Below are 20814 nucleotides of genomic sequence, written 5' to 3' on the forward strand. Positions count from 1 at the left end.
TCAAATTAGTTTACATTTTTAAATAGTAAAAATCTGTTTATGAGCACTGTAAGGTGATCAACTATGGCGACCCATGTTATATTCCAACTTGCCATAAATAAATGCGCCGGAGTGCATTGAAAAACAACAACTCAACTTACACGGAGAACTCAGATTTCTATAAGTCTTTATCCACTTTGTGCTTTTTGTGTGGCTTCCATCCCTCCAAAGTAAATGGCAAACATTCTGTGTAAATAAATATCAAGTATTGTTTGCATTAAAGAAAAATCATGTAGGTAAGACATTTTGGGCAAATTTTTGACTAATGAAAAATGAACATAAATATATTAATACAGTAATATATTATTGCTTACTGCAATAAGAAGAGGGAAGGGACTGCTAAATATGTTTGGCTTTATTCATCAATGGATGGTGTTTTGTTTGTTTTTTATAATCCAACGTGTGGTCCTTCTGACCTCAAAAACACAACTCTGTGATCTATACACATTAGATTTGTGTCTGGATCTGCTAACATGTTTTATTGCCGTCTTCAATCCTTTTAAATTGTGTAAATGAGGCTTAAGGGTAAAAACATAAAAGCATGGTGTAAGTATTACTATAGAATAAATGGAGCATTTGGCAGCGCTTTCATCTTGCTGCTGCTTCTTCACTCCAGCTCCAACCTAAGGATGCTACCACACATAGTAGCTATGAGCGCACGCAGGACCTGGATGCCAGTGTTTTCACTGAAGAATAATGGATTCCTGCCTACTACTAGTTACTGGGCAGTCTGTTATCATTTAATAGTCCACAGTAAAAATTCTGGCTGTCCACCTAGCGGGTGACGCAAGCTCCTATATGTGGCAGCACTCTGGGCATTAGACATAGCTTATATAACATCACGTTTCCAAGTCACTTGGTCTCTAGCTGATAAGGAGACTATATAAGCAGTAGCTTTGCGTTCCCCGTTATGTGTTATTTTTATCATGATTTAAACCATTCCTCATTTTTCCAGCTGTTGAGATTTATAAAAAAAAAAAAGAAAAGGAGAGCAGCAGTGAAACATGGTTGTCTAAAGTGGCCTTTAGAAGCGAGAACCTCTGTCAACACATAAATACACAAGACCAAATGGCACATGGTGTTATACAGGTGAAGGAACAAATTATCTCACATAATACACAGCTTTCAGTTTCAGGCAGAGAAAATTTCATGCATGAGCTGATCCTCATATCCAGGTGTGTTTTACCCGCACTGACACTTAAATGTTCCTTGCATGAACACTTTCTAAGTGACTCTTACAGCAGGAGTGACATCAGCACTCTCTAAGGTTCTTATATTTGACAGAAGTGATCGGGCCCTCAGTAATCTCCATGTGAGGAGATTACATGTAGTGCAGTATTTTACAGATGGTGGTACAATATGCACAAATTGATGTGACATTAATATATTAAAATAGAACTATTTTAGTAACAGTTTTTCAGAGAAATGTTATGTTCAAAGTAAATGGTGTCATATGCGATTTATGTAGCTTTTAGGGTAAAGCTGTTTATTCAGATTATTTGTATTCAACATATTAAGGCAGTCCTTACAGCATTCATTTTAATTCTGTACTTTTAAAGGGAGTCTGCACCAGAAGCCAACATATCAACCAAGCCCCACAAATAGGGTTAGGGTCATCTGAATTAACCAGTCTTGTGAATCTGTGTCTCCATTGCCTAGCTATAGCAGTTTTTTTTCCAATATGCAGATTACCTCTTTGGAGCAACAAGGATATTGCCATTTCATCAAAGAGCTCATTTGCATTTTGACAAAAAAAACTGCAGCAGAGGAACAGATTCACAATGTCTGTTTCATTCAGGTGACCATAGCCCATCTGCAGGGCTGGGCTGATGGGTTCTGGTGACAGACTCCCTTTCAGGATCTGATGGACAATAATGGTAAACAGCACTTCTCCCATGTGGTGGATACCTTGATTCCTTTGTGTTAATAAACTGCTAAAAAGACAATCTGAATATCTGAGGAAGGTCACCTAAGTACCAAAACCTTACATTGATATGTCCGTGATTGAGGTCCCATCCAGATGGCTACAGATTTGGAGTGCTGTGCTGCTACGTTTACTGCACGGATCTACCAGTGGTCACAAGAATGGGGGTCCCCTCTGTGAATGGATAATGTGTATGTGGATCATCATACCATTGGGGACCCGATGGAGATAACTGCACTCTATCAGTCCCATAGAAGTGAAAATAGCAGCAGTAACACATCCATACCACCACTACATTCACACAAGTGAAATCTGGAAGTCCTAGCGGTCAGATTGTATATTTATCACCTATCCTGTGGAAAACCATTTTAATGCATACTGCCATTCAAAAAAATAACCCAGACCCTGTTTTTATCTCCATCTTCCCCGATGTTATGATGCTGTTTCAGAAGTTAAATACTGTAAATGTGCAGATGACAGATGATATAGCGAGACATCTACTGCCATCATGTTCTGACTATTGATCATTTACTTGGAACAGTCTGATGCTGATAAATCTACATATACGCCATGGAGGACTTGCTGAAAGGATATTAGTCAATAGATTACCGATTCCAAAAGATGGTTTTAAAAAAAAAAAACCTGAAAACCCCAAGACCCTTTCATGGCCACTTCTGTATTCACTCATTGTGTAATTGCATTTCTGCCTTGTTGACCTGACCGTCTTATAAATGCAGGCTAATGTGGATGAAGAGTGTAGAGGTATTCTGTTTTACTGCATTTTGTATGCAGCATCTCTAGAATCATTCCCATGTGACGGGAGGAGTGTTACCCCTTCACTACAGCCTGTCACAACAAGAGCAATTGAGCACTACAAACAGTAGCTAGAAAAATGCAAGCTCTCAAAACACTGGGAGCAGCGTCATGTGAGAATACTATTAAAGATGCTTGTAACAGGAAATGCTTGTATTCACATCTGTATTATTGTCACTGAATAGAGACCGCTCCAAAGACGATGAAACAGACCTGAGAATCTAGTTCTATTATGTAGCTCTACTATATCATTATATTGCATCTCGTGTATATTTTTATAGCCGAATGTTTGTCTTCTCTGAGATGTGTATGTTTGTATGTAAAAGCTACACATTCTGCAGAAACCACCCCATCCAGATATCTGTATAGACTTTTAGTCTCAAAAATTGTGCAACAAATGTGACACACGTGAACGTTCTTATGCCTTTTTTTTTCAATTTCGTCATATGTAGTTCTGCTATTTACACCTACATATGTATTGCTAGACCATTATGCCACATCCCAGAATGTCATGCCAAGTTCCTCTTTACAGCTGACTGCTGGCTTCCATTAAAGACTTGCATAGTTAGGCCTAATGCACGAGTGGCGGCCGATCCTTTATTTTAACAAAAGTCACTTGAATCACACTCAGAGGACATCTGAGTGTCATCCGCATGGCTTCCAAGATTAATGTTAATGTCAATGTCAAACCAATATTGAAATTAGTTATGGAAAAAAGTGTCACCTTTCATGCAGATATTTTGCTATATTTTTATAATAGACTTCATGTTTTCACTTTTCACATGGCTCTAGATATGTGATCACAATAAAATATGCAAGTCAGTACTACAAGAGATATACGTATATCTGGCAAATAATACAGATGAATGTACATTGCCATGTTACTTGCATTCGTTGTAGCTTTGTCTCTCTTGTGCTGCTCTCCTTTATATTATTGTTTTACAATATGTAGATATACAAGTCTGCTAGGGCAACAATAAGGTAAAAATGAGCAACAGCTTTATGTAGCAGTGGTGTAATCTGAAGACTAGCAAGCATGTTATTTCCCACCCCTCTTGGAAAGCAGATAGTATACAGTTACATTGTGATTCCAGACCACAGATTCTGCAATTTTCTAGATATTTTATTATTTAAAAACCATAAGCAGGATTCAGGCGACATCCACAGATCCCGAAACTGTGCAATTTTGTGTAATTATATTCCCCCCCATAGGTTTAATGAATGACTTTTAAGTACAATTTATCTTTGATAAATAGTCCCTCTGCACTGAATGTTTATTAGATTGACAGGAAAATGCACTCGCTTGCTTTATTTCCCTGCCACTTATGAGTCAGGCAAATTTTAATTGGAGCAAAAAGCTTTTATTTGCACTGTAATTTTACTTAAGGATCATATCCTTCAGAATCTGGCAGACACTTGTATTTCTTGATTGCAAAACACACACTTGAGAGAAGGAAAAATATATGCCCAAGATGTTATTATTCAGACTGTCAGATTAGGGGAATTGGACAAGCAACACGTTATCAAATCTTAACAGCTTTACCAGCGATTACCCAGATTTCTATGTAAAATGTAAGCCTGAGCGATAAATGGAAAAATGTTTCCATAACATTCTAAAGCTTATTTAATGAAAGAATGTAAATTACCAGTCGTCACCGGGATTAGATGTCTTCCATTAATAGGAAGGCTTTGTTAAAACATTTCATACTCTTGACGGTGGACTGCCATGATATGTAATGACATTCCTATGTGCCATGTCAGGAGGCTGGCTGTGAACACTTCACCTAAGATACCTGAAGAAGCAAAAAACTACCTACTCCATTACTGGTCAGATTTTCTTAGTAAGAACTAAAGGATAGAAAAAAATTATTGCCCTCCAACAGCCACAAAATCCATCAGCCTATAATACAAAGCCTTTCCAATACTTGACCAATGTTCAAATACCTCAACACCACAGAAATGTAAATCAGTGTTACGTGTGCAAACTACCCGATGTGTGACTATAAGTCCTACACCCCTATCAGAAAATCTAAAGCATACTGGGGTTGCTACGCAAAGAGGCCTACTGCCATCTACTGGTCATAGGGTAGATTTATTTTCTTTTGTGCCGTGCACGTTTTTTGTGCTAAGACCATAAATGGATTTTCTAGCATACCACTTCATTATCTTACTCTTGACTGTAAAACTTATAATATATCCATCACTGGATACCAGAAATAAGCGCACAAAATTAGAATGAGTTCACATATTGATTCCCACTTTATGAAGTAGAGAGATTTAATATTACTTATATTATTATTTTCATTATCATTTTTGGTATTGCCTTGTATAGGAAGTAGAATGAGCCTTTAATTACCAACAATCTGGTGTGATAATGGTTGCAGTGTTACTTTCTAAGAAATCCATTGCTGATATTTAGTGCCCAAATAATGAAGGTCTGTTGGAAATGGTCACTATAAATGTATATTGTAATTTAATAATGCATTATACTGAAATTTGCCAATGACCTTTAAAATTGTCAAATAAAAAACTAAAAAAAAACCATATATCTCTCTGTGTATGAGTAGATCTATTCATCCATCTACTGTATCTGTCTATGTCTATCTATCTATCCTATTCCGTCATACATACATAAATGTGTGTATATATTTTCACGCCTTGAGATTTTGCCTTTCACAATAAAATGTCCAAACTAATGGTCTGTATTTCTCTTGTATAATTTTTCCGTCAAACAATTTGCTAATAGCTGTAAACATAATTATAGAACAGCAGTAAATACATTACCCTTGTTAATCCCATAATGTGTGAACTGGCAGAATGTGTGACAAGTTATCTCCTACTGTAACATAAATGAACTAACGGCTGAATTACTTTTGTTAATTTTAAGTATAAACTGCAAGTGTTGACGAAACAAGCAGCAGAACTGAGCAAGTACATGCCAGAGAAGGTGGAAGAGGACACCAGCAGCATTCTCAGATCTCCCATGCCAGGGACCGTGGTAGCCGTATCTGTTAAGCCTGGGGATATGGTGAGTGCCACCGCCTTGCATTTTACATAACATGTAGATGATATATAACTGGATTGTGTCTATATATTTCACAACCTTTATAATATATGCACATAACATACTTATTCTAAATTATTTTATTCTTAGTGTGATTGTAGTAAAATTACAGAAAAGTCCTATTGGACTTTAGAGTCTGTGCACCAAGTCTCTGGTAGTGCTGTCCTCTCTCCATTACACTTCAGGAGGCTCCATCTTTGTATAGATATGAGGGGGCGGAATTAAAGGGAAAGACCCGACCTATGGAAGGCATTCAGTTTATGACCTGTTATCATGCAGATTATTTCAGTAAATGTAATCTTAGTTGATTTCTTCCCCAGACATACCTTTCATACAGGGCATATAATAATGTCATTGACTAGATGAAAGCATTAAACTCAAGCCTTTCATTTTAGTTGGATTTTTATTCTATTTCTTCTGGTGCTGTCCTAGAGATCGCTGGAAGGCAATACATGTGTGTATACTGTGTGTATGCTACAACACAAATGTTACTGATCTAGTCAGATGGGGAGGGTGTATATTATTCTTTATTTTAAAGCTCCTTCACATTGTCACTGGTGATCAATCCTTTAATTAAATGCAGAGACAAAATACAGCAAGGAGACAAGACATTTTCAGTGAAGGAAAAAGGATATGTTAAAAATAATAAAAAGTTCAAATATATCAAAGGTTTCAACAAGGTACAGGAGGGAAGCAAGAGGTCACCTTCTGAAACTAGAGGGTGGGAGGCTCTCGGGAAATGTGAGGAAGTACTTCAAGGGAAGGGTGATGAATTCATGCTATTTACAGTGAGAGAATTCAGATATGCTCAGAACAGACACAAAGCTATCCTAAAAGGGTAAGGAACCAAAGGATATGAAATGCTCAGAATTTTCACAGCAGCCTAGGTGGGCCTCTTACATCTGCACTTTTGTATTGTCTCACTGTTTTGTATTCTAGGTCACAGATAAAATATCCCCAGGAGAAGTTAACAGTTCACGTATACTAAAGTCAATTCCCTCTAAGAAAGTTCCATTTTAGTGTACATATGTAATTTATTAATAAATTCTAGTCATCGATCACTCATTTGTCACACTCTGAACTGTAACCTTTTCTTTTTTAACCATTGTGCAATAAGATATTTATTGCCTGACACATTTCTGGGTAGATTTAGATACGTAATGGTGAAAAAATTGCATTTAGCTTTATATGGCATGTTTATTATTATACAGCCTGGGGAAATTGTGGAAAGAACAAAAATTTCTTCCACTGGTTACACTTTGTATTTTGCTGTTTACAGCTAAAAGGTAACTGAGTATTGAGATGTGAAATCTCTTTGGTAAAGATGCTGCACAGTCCATAGCCAGGCAGGATGCACAACAGCACAACACAGGGCGGCTTTGGCTTCTTGTTCTCCCTGTATTTGTCCATGTTTTAGTGATTATTTCTTAAAAAAATTGTAAAAATATTGTCACATGTATTAAACTATTTGCAGCAAGATATATTTAGTGTTAGTAGAATGATTTTCTCTGTAGAAGCCTTGCGACCCAGTCATCCACCTGCACACCGATACTTAGTTTAACCATTTATTCAGGATGCTCCTAATTTCACACATCTCCCATTTTAAGACATGACATACAGTTTAATTCATATTGTTCTGTGCTGAATAAAAAAAAAAGTTACATTTAAATACTTTGCTCCTGTATACTTCCTGTGAAGGGACTAGAAAGCAGACTGTAAAAAATTGATTCACCTTATCACACATTGTGTGAAACCCATTTCTTCTGCTTATAGACAGTAGGAGATTCAAACAGTCAGCATGCCTGAGTGCAGAAGAACAGAGCGCTTTAGAATTGTTATTATATTCAAGGCAGTGGACTCCAAGTCATTCATGGTCTTTAATATCGATTTAATGAAGGAGCACAGTGCATCCAATCGTTGGATTGGGAATGAAGGGTGTATATGTATGTTTTGTCTATGTATGGTAACCGTGAATGAAAAACTTACATGTCACTTTTGTACTATTGTTCAGAAGAAGCAATTCAATGTAGATTTTGCATTGTAAGAAAGTTGCAGTGAGGGTTTTCTCAAAATCTTCATGTATTTTGTCTTCTCTGCTGTTTCTAGAAAAAATTGGCAACAAGCATGGGTGTTTTCTTTGAGATTTACAAAATGAGATATACGGAAAGTATTGTATGTCTGCAAAAAGCAAACGTGTCCTCAGTACTGTGGTTTCTACAAAAGCATCTATAAAATATTCAGGGAGCCAATAGTAATTGGAGGGCGCACGTTGTACACAACACCTTCCCATGCATTTCATATAGTAATGTCACGTCAGTGCTGTAAACATACATAATAGTACATAAACTAATAAAAGAACACAATGTATTAAAAACTACTTACTGTTATAAGCACCTGTATATATAGCTATACAATACAACATAAAACCTGAGGTTTTTTTTTTTTTTTCTTCAAACTGGTGTAATGCTTGCGATATTTTTTTTTTTCTTTTAAGACATTAGGCATATGGGTTCCCATCAGGTAAAGCCCAATACTTTGACAGTCCAGGCTTTATAAAAGTAAACTCAGAAATAGTATTCTCCATTTGGCGCACATCATTCACATCATTGTTCTCTATCTGAAATCTCATTTGCCTGGTTTAATCATTTCTCGGTCTTTACCCATCTGTTATTTTCATCTCTATTTCATTTGTCTTGATGTCTTTGACACTTTTTCTCTCTGAGTTAAATCATTTTTAACTTTAACAAGATTGATTACGGCTTTATTCAGACTGGACTTTTGTCCATTCGGTCAGGTTTCCTATTCTATCTTGATGGCTAGAATTGTGTAAATAAAATAAACCCCAGAAAACATGGAAATCTGACTTTAATCAGATGGAATCTGTCAGAATCAGTTATACCAGAGATGAACTAAGTGATGACTTGTGTAATAACAAAAGTTATGTCAGTGTGAACAAAGACTTAGACAGTGATATGCTTACTACAGAAAACCTAGTATGAAGCCATCACTAGATATAGTTTGACCAGTATGTGTGTTACCTGTATTTTACAATTAGGGTATTTTCACATGGTCAATGTTTTGTATCAATGATATTTAGCCAAAAACAGGAGGGAAAACTGCACAAAGATAACACATAATGGAAAGGTTTTGGCTCACAATCTGTGATACATAATACACAATAAACACTAACTGTGTAAAAGCAGCCTAAAGCTTCAGGCTACCAATTGCAGAAAAGCTGCATTTTTTTTGCAGATTTTTTTTAATTTTTTTTTTTATGTAGATTGTGAACCCCATATAGGGAACACAATGTACTTTTTTTTTTTTTTCCCTAGCAGTACGTCTTTGTAGAATGGGAGGAAATCCACGCAAACACGGGGAGAACATACAAACTCCTTGCAAATGTTGTTCCTGGCTAGGATTCGAACCTAGGTCTCCAGCACTGCAAGGCTGTAGTGCTAACCACTGAGCCACCGTGTTGCCCGTTTTTGCAGATTTTTCTGTGTATTTTTTTGAGCCAAATGTAGGAGTGGATTTTGCAGAATGGAAAAGAGTTTCTTTTATATTTCCTATTCCGTTTGAGGCCACTTTTAAAGAAAAAAGAAAAATGAAGCAAAATTATGTGACAAAACAAAGGTACATTTCTCCAACGTTCAGCCTAAGGATATCCTACAGTGAACACAACTGCAGATTGGCTCTGATTCCCATATGGCAGGCCCGGCTTTCAACCTTCACATTGCAAAGGTTGAAAACTACGAGCGAATATGCTGCAGTAATTGACACGCTGTGTGTTCAAAACCCACAGAATGAGAAACTTTATGCTGCAGATTTTTTTCTGGAACCTGTGAATGGGATTGGTTTAAATACCATCTACCTCACTAATATAGTAGTTTACAGCAGGCTAACCACAGAAAATTCCACCACGGCTAATCTGCTGTGAACTCGCCCTATGTGTGCCTGTCCTTAGGGTGATTTTATATTTTCGCATGTGTTTTTTACTGCGTTAATTGCCCCAAAAAGCAGTGACCAAATGTTATATGTATGTCTGTCAATAAGAAACTATGAAACAATCTAAAATTGGGGTGTTTGTGTAGTGGCTTTTTTATTTAATGGCTGGAACCATCCCACCACTGGAAGGAAATCCACTTTTTAATGCATTAAATACAACACTGCAGTGATAGCAGTATGCCTAAAAATGAAAGGTTGAATTCCCCATCTGACTTGTCCATTATAATACTTCTCTCCAAGATCATTATTACTACCATCAAGTGGGATTTCAGAGGTTAGCAAGAGATTACAGCAAAACTGAGGTTTTATATTTCCCTGTGTGTTCCTGTAGAAGTACATACTTATTACTTAACATAAACTTACTGTAAATGAGAATAGAGCTTAAATATTATTCCATGACTAATATACAGTAGCAAACAGGAGCACATATATCCATATGCAGGTATGGGTATTCATATACATATATAGGTAAGTAATTTGATAATCCCTGGACAACCCCTTTAATAAAGAATGAGAAATATAAAGAAAGGACTGGCGTTTCTCATACACACTGGATCCACTGAATGTTGTTTTGTGAAAACACTCTAACACTTGATGTATTCTGACCTTGGCCTGGTCTGTAGTCTTTTGCTGTTTCTGCCTCCTATCCATTCCCATTTATGTATGGTATCTCACATCTAGTCACACCTTTGCATGCTTCACGTGAGCCACCCATTGGATGCTCTACAGATCTGTCAGGCTACTGTAAAATAGGTCCGATTTCTGGTCTGTTATTTAAATAAAGATACGTTGGTGTTCTGAGCATGATGATCAAATGTGCGCACTGTAAAGAGGAGCTGTCAACAAGTATGTGACCTTGATGAATTTGGCTTTGACCCTGTCCATTCAAAAGATATGACCCCCAGAAAGTTATATATAAAGTAACTCTTGTTCTCCCAAGTTTGCAGTAACCCTTTATTTTCTATAAGAAAAATAAAAGATCATTGCCTGAGTAGGGAATAAGAGCCGATTTGCAGATAACCTTCTTGGAGCCATATCTTTGAAACCGGTAGACAGAAAAATAAAAATCAGGGGCAAAATGGCAATCGAATGTCATTTAGGGAGCTATTACACAGTTTTCTCATTATGGGGATATTGTCACTCCTTAGGGAGAGACCACCTTGTCAGGTGTGTGGAGTCTTACAAAGCCATTTTTGCTCCACTGTGGGGGATCATGGGATATTTACATCTTGGGAAACATATTTGCATATTCCTCCAACAGTTTTCTCATGTAAGCGTGCATTCACACGTAGTAACGTGCCACGTGACCTGGCACGTATACGCCGTGTGAGATTTTGAGCGCCGTATACGCTCCCATTGATTTCAATGGGAGCCTGGATCATATACGCCGCGTTATTTTGCGGCGCTCAAAATCTCACATGGTGTATACATGCCAGGTCACGCGGCACATTACTCCGTGTGAACGCACCCTTAATAGTATTTTTCATAAAGGAGAATGAGAGAAAATAATGATCTCAGCCTATCCTCAGTTTAGTACATGTATTCCTTGGGCTAAAGAGCTGACAGACTGGTTACCAGAGTCTTGCTGTCTGACAACTCGATTTCTCTAGCAACAAGGCTGTCGAAGCTTGATTGGCAGTGAAGGGGACACAAAGTTAGACTTCAGCCAAGCTATTGTAGTCTCCTTTCTAGGCAGCAGTCTAAAATCAGATTTGCATGGGTGCTTTTATAGAGCGAAGCCTTTTATAAGTCTAGGTCCAAAGGATTACTGTGCCAGCTGAGACAGTAGAATATTTTGCTGTTTGCACAATAATCCCATAGAAAGAATCCAGTTGATTCCAGCTTAAGCATGCACTACATTCATGAGCTGAGTGCTATACCTTCCTCCCTTCCTACCTCAGTCTCTGTTACAATTTCACGTATAACGTTCTTCTTCCTCTAAGGGCAGCATTTAATACTGAAAGTTGTGCTTCAATAAAGCAACCTATTTAGGGCCTCATTGTTTTTTTCTTCTTTCCTCCCCGATGGGACAAAGAGGGGAGTTTTATGTCTGAGATATGTATGTGTATATGTATCTGTGTATGTGTATACACATAAAAAAAAAAAATTAAAGAATCTTATTTTGAAAGAAAAAAAATAAGGCCCAATTGATGCAATTTATTTTTTCCCAACTCTCCATTCATCTTTTTCCATTGACCTAGTTATGTAAGGGCATATAACATATATACATATATTCTAGTGCTTAACTTCTTTACATTCTTTCAGGAGAACAGAAAAAAAATCAGCAATTTCAGTTTTGTATTTTTTTGGGAGTTTTGTTTTCTGATGTTCATGTTGCACTGTAAATAACATTATAACCTTATTTTCAGTGTTACACTCCAAAATCAGTAACATTTTGATTTATCCTATCAACAGAAAGGAGTATATTTTTTTCCCGATGAAGTCTTTCTTTCACTTCCTTTAGGGATGTGTTACTTTACTCTTCTTCTTTTTATTTATTTATTTATTTTTTAATATAATAATTGTGTTTAACATGCAGGATAAGTAAGATGTTAATTTACTAGTTTCGATCATAAGAGATGCAGTGATCCCTGACTATGGGACTTGAGCATGTGATCAGTGGATCACGTCTATTATACACTAGGGTTCTTCTGTATTGCAGTGTGTATTATGCCTGTCAGTGTTAAACTGTGGGCCTAATAGGAGTACAAAGATGACAGACTTGAATGGCTTCATTAAGCCTCTGGCTGCCATGGAAACCAAACAGCACTGCGATCGCGTTGCAACCAGGCGCCCTCCACACCTGGCAGTGGACAGACGTGCAGGATTTATTTTGCTGCACCTTATAAAGTCATTGGATAACTACGGGGTTAGTAGTTAAAAAGTGTTTTGTTTTATTCAAAAATGTAGATGGAGAGACTGTTTAATACTATGGCCCTTTACCCAGAACCATGAAGACTCCGACTACTCACTATATAGAGAGAGAATGGTGTCATTGTGACAGAATTACTAATAATATCTAAAATTTTTTTATTTTAGTCAGTCTTTAAACTGCACCAGATTTATCAAAATGATGGTGTTTGATAAATTTGTTGCATTCTAGTGTTGGCTGGCTATTTGTTGGCTGTCTAGTGTAAGTTTATTCCTCTTAGTTGTCTCAGTTTATCACACTTTTGTGAAACCACACATCTTTCCCACGATAACACAACCCTTTATCATACAAGTTGTAAAAGTGTCTACCAAGGTTTTGAATCAAATTAAGAATTCTGATGCATTTTGTTTAGACAGTTTTCCCCAATTTGTGAACCCAATTGTTGGTTGTTTACTAAAATGTAATATTTTGAGATATCTAGTTTGTTACATAACACTGCAGTGCAGGAAATGTGACTGCAGTGATACAATTAATGGTACCCCTACCAAGTTATAATGGAAATGGAACGTCACACTTGTCACAAGTGTGACGTTCCATTTCCATTACGATTTTGGGGTTGGGACCCTACGTCCACACCTACCCATTACCTTGGGCCTTGCATCCCTATACTACGTACCTACCAAGTTATGATACGTTGCCTGCGCTATCCTACTGAACGTGTAACTTTTCCTTCCACAACCTACAATCCTCTTTTACTTTCCCCCTAAGTTTTCATCTTATCAATTTGTATATTTGTTCTGGACTCCAGGTAACACAAAGTGACAGCTCCTTTCTAATCCTGTTAGCAGCCATCTCAATCGAATGTCATGACAAATCTTGTCCTCTCACCTACTCCATATGAGCTAGAGAATTGGACCCAGCACCATGTTTAGACGGGACGCGAGTGACATGCATTCAGCAAACATTGACATCCAATTACTTAAAGATTTGTGTAGTTTAGCACATGACCAGCATTCCCAGTTGTAGAACCTTGCAAAATTTGTGAGATGGGAAAAAGAAGCTTTCTTTGATTTAGTATTTACAGACTCTACTCGCTCATATTATCACTTGTATTGTACCCTGCATCGCATGAGGAAGTTGTGATTGTACTTTCAATATAAAGAAATAGCAGATTCTTCTTCTGGTCAGTTGTGACTGCTTGTTTCTAGGCAACAGTCTATAATTCATAAAAGCCTGAGCAGGTGGATGCAGATAGGAGGCCTTGCAGGATATCTCCTCAATTCTAGATCCAGCACAAAAAAATCTTACAAGCATTGTGATAGCTTGGAAGGAAAGCAATTGAACTAGAATTATGTAGGATACAGCCAGAAATGATGAGATACTGTGCAGACATCAAGCAACCACACAAAAAAAAAATCACATACGATACACCTAATAACCTCTTTAACTATATACTGCTACACACTGAAATATATATATATATATATATATATATATATATATATATATATATATGGAACAAATGTACTTTATATGTGAAGAGGTGATGCCACTGTCACATTTGCATGTACATATCATATTTCATTAAGTATTTTCTTGCTATACATAAATTGGTACATGAATTTATGATAAAAAAAAATTATATGTGTGTGTGTTCTACACATACATTCTGTTTTTGGTGTTTATAGTATGTTGTTAAGATATGGTCATTTTTGTAGTTTGTTAGAATATTTGTAGCTTGTAAGAATGTTGCAGTCGAGTCCAGGGTGTGTGTATGTATACAGAGAGAGCGCGGAAAATATTCTGTATGGTTATGCTTGGTATCCATGTTTATACACTGTAATTGGGGTTATTTCTACACAATGCAAGACGTACAGAAACTGAACAGACGCAGAAATAACAGGAAAGCATTATGAGTGAATTACATCTTTACTACATGAGGCGTTGATGGTGGACTGAATTGTGGCCTAATGATGTGAGTCTATGACCCTGCGCTGAACAAACCAATTATATATAGTGGTTCATCTTTAATCCTTTGATCTAGACAGGCAGTTGGGGTCAGACCTCTAGGAGAGAAAAAAAAAATAGCTCGGTAAATTCACAGATTGGGAAATAAAAGAGCCATCAGTGAGTTCTAAACTTTTAACGTAATTCACTATTTATTTATTTATTTCTGAAAGTATCAGTCTATTAACATTCCTGAAAAAAATGGATTACATTCTGTCCAGTGTGAACCAAAACATAGGTATGTTAATTCCGGAAATAGATCACTTTGTACACAATTAAATTTAATGCAACCCGCTTGTGTGAAAATGTGAAAGTTAACTGGAAATCAGGCTTGAGAGCGGGCTTTTATTCAGAGCCCAAGATGCATATTAAACTCTCACACCTGTGTCCACCCCAAAAAATCTGTAATTGAAGGATTTCCACTTATGAAGGAAAATCAGCAGGGATGATATTGATCCATCTTTTTAGGGGGCCAGAGTGCAGCAGAAGGTGATACTGTGGAAGGCCCCCATACGCCCTCTGTTTTTCTGCCAAATTAGGCAGAAGGTTCAGAGAGTAAGGGAACAAAAGGCTGGTCTTATTCCATAGTGAAGCTTTATCCCAACCCTCCCTTCTTTTTACCCAAAACTGCTTTTTTTTCACCTACTTGTTTCATAATGGTGAGCGGCCTTCTCCTGCATTGAAACAGTTACTGTTGAAATAGGCAGGAAACAGTTTTGTTTTAATTGCTAAAATGATTCGGAAGTGCTTCGTGTGCTGCTTCTATCCAGCAGGTGCTGTGCATTAATTGGCCTGTGCAGGCCTGACCCAAGGTCCCTTGCAGCGGGCCCAATCTTAGGCAGAGTTGAAATCACTTATTTATTATATTGTATAACCTGGCGTACATGATTTTATTTCATGGTCTGCAGTTTCTAATGTCATGTGGGTTTGGAAACTTGTGTTTCTTTGGTAATGTATTATCAGCAGGTAAGCTCTAAATACCATCCATCAGGAGCTAATTTTTTACCCAGATACTCTAATGACTGATGAACCTGTCTTTAGTGCGAATGTTTAGCACAGTAGAGAGCCATATGCCACTGGCACGGATTCCTGTGCGTTTCTTGCAGCAGAACAGATTAGAAAGGAAATAAAATTATGGTAACTTTCTTTTAGTTGCCTACCTTTCCTGCTCATACAAATATACTTGCATGGAGTTTTAAGAAATCCCTGTTATTTTTTGTTTTATTACTAACTAGGCAGTACCAAATATGTGTGGGATAATAGATGTATAGTAGCTATTCCTGAACAGCATCATGCTTTGTTGCTTTCCGTCTGCTTCGGCCAGACCTTAGCACATTAGAAGTCCCTCCCCTGTGTGGGAAGACCACAGCTGTTACTGTAAATCTCATCCAGTAACTGTATCACCCCATTTTGTGGCTCTGAAGGATGAAATTGAGAAATGGAGCACTGTGCAGTCATCCTTCACGTCTGCAATTTTAGCCTTTGCATTTCATTTTCATGCTTTTATTCCAAAGCAAATGGCACTGGGTGAGCAACAGAGTTCTTGATAAGTGTCCGCCGTCCTCTTCTGTTCCTTTTCTGTGCCTTGCAGTGTGACATCTCTGATATGCCTATGGATGCTGGGACTCAGTAGAGTCAATGAGAAGTTCCTCAAGAAGTATCATTACTTTCTTTAGTGTTCTGGATCTGGAAATCTTTTCCCAAAGTTGACAGGTGCTTTAATTAGAAATAAAAAGAAGTTTACATCATTAGCACAACAAAGTCAATGATGAGCTTGAAGACAATCCTCTAGGGGAGAGTGTCTCCGAAAATGAAAGGGACTTGATAGATTTCCATATCATTTATAACTCCCCTAATTGCATTTGGAAGGCTTGCCAATAAAATGGAAAATTGGCAGCCTATATCCATTATAGTAATTTTGCCGACCATGGCAAGCAGCTGGCTTTACTGGATTTTATTTCCCACCACCCATAATTAATCATCAGCTGGAGACGTCTGAAACTTCAGAATGTGGTGATGCCGTGTCACATCCACACTTCCTTAGAATGCAAAAAACGGCTCAGTATATGTACTGACTGCTCCTTCATACGAACTCATTTAGGTGCCGGCAAACTGCTGCTTAATGAGTGTTACTTTGATAATCGGATGTGAATGTGACCTCTGACCCTTCCATGTCAAAGGAAAGAACTCTGCAAGTTGGATGAAAGATACAGGATGGAGGGCTGCAAACTTTACTCCAATTAGACAAGGAGTATACAAGTACATCAGGGCAGATTGAGTTTATCAGAGAGACTTGTAGGGCTTGTGACTATTTAGCAGGACTAGCAGTGAAAGCAGCCTGTCACATTAATTTGGGTTGTGTCCAATGATCTATGTTTCTTTATAGAATATGGCTCAAACAAATCTGTTCTTAAAGTAAAGACAGGTGGCTTGCTTTACTCGCTACAGCTTTACTCTCGAAATAATGTCAGTGGCCTTTTCATTAAAATCCTATAGGATGTGGGTTCAGATAATAATATATGTGTAGTCCTGAGGACATAGAACCGTTATCAAAAGACACAACAGATCAAAGTATAGTGAAGAATTATTTTTCCCATGTGACTGGCACAGATCTGTTACAAGAATGGTTATTAAAAACAATTGGAGAATATAGATTGCAAGCTCTTGTGTGACAATGTACTTTCTGTGCAAGGTTTAAGTTAACAGCATCTGTCATCTTTACTGTGAGGGACATCATAGGTTGTGACTGTAGCAGATTTGGATCAGAGCAGTGTGGACAAACAACACCTCCAACGTATGTTCACTAAGTCCCATCTTTCAGGACAGCATGATATCTCACATTTCCATCACAAACACCCAGGAAATGCTAATTAAAGCCTCGTCCCCAGACATTTTCATAAACTCTTCAATGTGTCGCTCCTTCTTGGCTCCCATCCTTCCTCCGTTCTCTTCATCTATTTTCCCTTAGTTATACATGGTTTGTGTAAACTATTGTCTTAATATTAGTGTACTTATGGACGGGTAGAGCTTAGCTAATATAATAAATGCCATATCCACATCTACAGAACATAGTATATACTACACTCACTGTACAAAAATCCAGAACCCCTTCCTTTTAGAAAGCACACTGTAGTAGTAACCTGCTCAATTCCTTTTCATCATGTCATTATCCTGTTGTACCTTGGTTTGTACCTGTTTTTTAATGTGTTCTGTGTATGTCTATTAATGTTACTTATCCCTCATAAATACTTGTATTGTAATAGGTTTCTGAGGGACAAGAGATCTGCGTAATCGAGGCAATGAAGATGCAGAACAGCATGACTGCAGCTAAAACTGCTAAGGTACTGGGATTCTTTCTTCATTCATGTCCGTATGGCTGCAGAATGTATGTCGATAACCAAGATCAGCATATAATAAAATATATTCAGATGTTACACATGACCTTAACTAGATGGTAATAATGTCTTGAAGGGGATTATATAAACTGTATCCATAAATGGTTTTCTGTGGTCAGATGAATTCCCTTCATTGGTTCCCGGAGGATGGTGAGCAATGTAGAACATGTATGAAAATGAAGGGGACAACAAAGAATGAGGTTCTCTATAGATATATATCCCATCATTACGTACGTGAAGGAAAGTAGTGCTTTAGATTTCACAATGTGAAGTAGAAGATTTATAGATTCTAGCTAAAAGCAGCTACAGAATATACTATAGCAAAAATCGTTACATACGTCTGCTCAGTATATGCAGCAGGTATGTCATTGCCTTAATAACAATATATTATTTAAAAAATATAATTTTATAAACTACTTATTTGTGATGAGTTGGAAAATGTCATTGCACATATAGTGCCGGTCTTTCAGGGCTTGTCATAGTATATTAATATTCAGAATCCCACACCAGCCCTTTCCTTCCATGAGGAATTCTTCTAGTAAATAATTCCATGGTATAACTGGTTTACATGTAGTCACTAGTATGATAGAATTGTTATATCTTATGGTTTCCCCCCACGTGCTAATAATATATTATATAAAATATATATATATATAATATAATAGGTAAATTGGCTTCATGTAAAAACCAGTTGACTCTTGTGGGTGTTTGGGATGAGCGCATCTATGGCAACCACTGACTCCCCTACCCTACAAAACTAGCTGTGCTTTGAATCCCTTGGTGAGAAAAGCACATTACAATTGTTTGTCATTTATAAAGTATAAGGGGGCATTCACACGGAGTAACGCCGGGCGTGTATCACAGCCATACACTCCGGTGCTACGGCAGACTGCCGAACACTTCCCATTCACTTCAATGGGAGCGCTCGTAAACGCCGCTGTTACGAGTGCTCCCATTGAAGTGAATGGGAAGTGTTCGGCAGTCTGCCGTAACGCCGGCGTGTACGGCTGTGATACACGCCCGGCGTTACTCCGTGTGAATGCCCCCTTATACGTTATAAATGACAAACAATTGTAATGTGCTTTTCTCACCAAGGGATTCAAAGCACAGCTAGTACATCCTTGCAGGTTTAAGAGTGGACCACCGGGGTTTATAGAGTTAATATATAAACATAATTTACAAGAGAAAAAAAATAAACAGTCTTAATAATAATTGATTGAAAATATATATGAAAAAAAACAAACAAAACTGAACTAAAGGCCCTGCCATAGAGGAGCCTTTCGCCTATCCCCAAGTATAAAATGCTAATAAGCATACCTCATTTCATTGCCACTGTGCCCCTGAACAACTTGGCGATTGGTTTTTGTTTTTTGGGTTTTTTTTTTTATTCCATACACCCCATTCAAAAAATTTGGCCCCTGGAAGGTTATGTGTTGTGTGTCAATTAGCTCTTATTTTACAAGTGGGCAATGACCTTTTGTTCTCGAGAATAGGTTGCCACCCACTTGGAAAATAAGAGCTAATCTACATATAACCTATTGGGGCCATATGTTTTGGAGATGAAATTGAAAGAAAAAAAAAAGCCATATTATTTGGAGGCACAGTGGCAATGAAATGAGTGTGGCATTTAGCAATTTGTACTTGGCGACAGGTCCTCTCTAATGCCATGCAGATACTTTTCATCAGATTTATTGCTATTCCTGTTGCTACCCTTTGCTGACTAAAGATTGCTCCTGATGTATATATTAGCAGCGTGACGTTAGAATTTCCCATAGCTCAGCTCTATAAAATAAGAGTTTGTAGTACTTACGGTTACAGGTAAAGCCGCCATCTGGTTCATATTTTTCTTTTTTCTCATTTCTTCCATTTTAATGTATCCAGAAGATTTTTGACTCTGACTTTGTCATTTACAGGTGACATCTGTGCACTGCAGTCCTGGCGAAACCGTGGGAGAGGGGGATCTCCTGGTACAGCTTGAATAAATCCCATTCACTACATGACTCCACTTGACACTTTATAGATGATTTCTGATGAACCAAGTCATACAAATGTTTTGACGTGACATTCCTACAAAACAGATTTTATACAGTTATATTTATCACAAGTATAAGTGGAATAAAAACCAATGGTTACAAAATGTTTCTTGTCTGTTTAAATATCGTATGGTACACATTGTAAAGGGTATGTTCACACTCTGATACTGGCACTGATTTTGAGGGTGTATCAGAGTGTAGAGATCATGTATGCCAGAATCCAAGAGGGAAAAAAATATATATATCATACAGGGCCGGTGTCAGAAGCAAAATGTAATACAGGAACAAATCTGCGCAAGGGGGGCCTGTAGCATCCTGGAGTCATAGAACTCACATACAGTATCTTCTATGTGACTGTGAGAGACATACCCACAAGAGAATATGGTATTTGCAAGATCTGGTGTTTCACAGTGGTTTTTGGAACTGGAATTTTTTTTCTTATATTTTCACTTTTGATGAGTTATGTAAAACAACGTTATTGGTGGGGACATGACCCCTGAGTTTTTGCTATTCTTTTCATTTATTATCCTATTTCAAAATATACACTGCTAAAAAAAATAAAGGGAACACTACAATATCACATCCTAGATATCAATTAATTAAATATTCCAGTTGCAAATCTTTATTCATTACATAGTGTAATGTGTTGAGAATAATAAAAC

At 37.4% G+C, this 20814-nt stretch overlaps 1 protein-coding gene across 1 annotated transcript in view; it reads left to right on the forward strand.

The window, feature by feature from the left end:
• Positions 1-20233, forward strand: part of PCCA (propionyl-CoA carboxylase subunit alpha) — a 360616-nt gene extending 340383 nt beyond the window's left edge. Inside the window, exons 22-24 of the mRNA XM_075265336.1 lie at positions 5664-5804; positions 17988-18065; positions 20033-20233. Coding sequence (XP_075121437.1) covers positions 5664-5804; positions 17988-18065; positions 20033-20101 — 288 coding nt within the window. The 3' untranslated portion in view covers positions 20102-20233. The remainder of the gene's footprint in view (positions 1-5663; positions 5805-17987; positions 18066-20032) is intronic.
• The last annotated feature ends 581 nt before the right edge of the window (positions 20234-20814 follow it).

Source organism: Leptodactylus fuscus, chromosome 2 (assembly GCF_031893055.1).
Source record: "Leptodactylus fuscus isolate aLepFus1 chromosome 2, aLepFus1.hap2, whole genome shotgun sequence".
Classification (NCBI taxonomy): Eukaryota; Metazoa; Chordata; class Amphibia; order Anura; family Leptodactylidae; genus Leptodactylus; species Leptodactylus fuscus.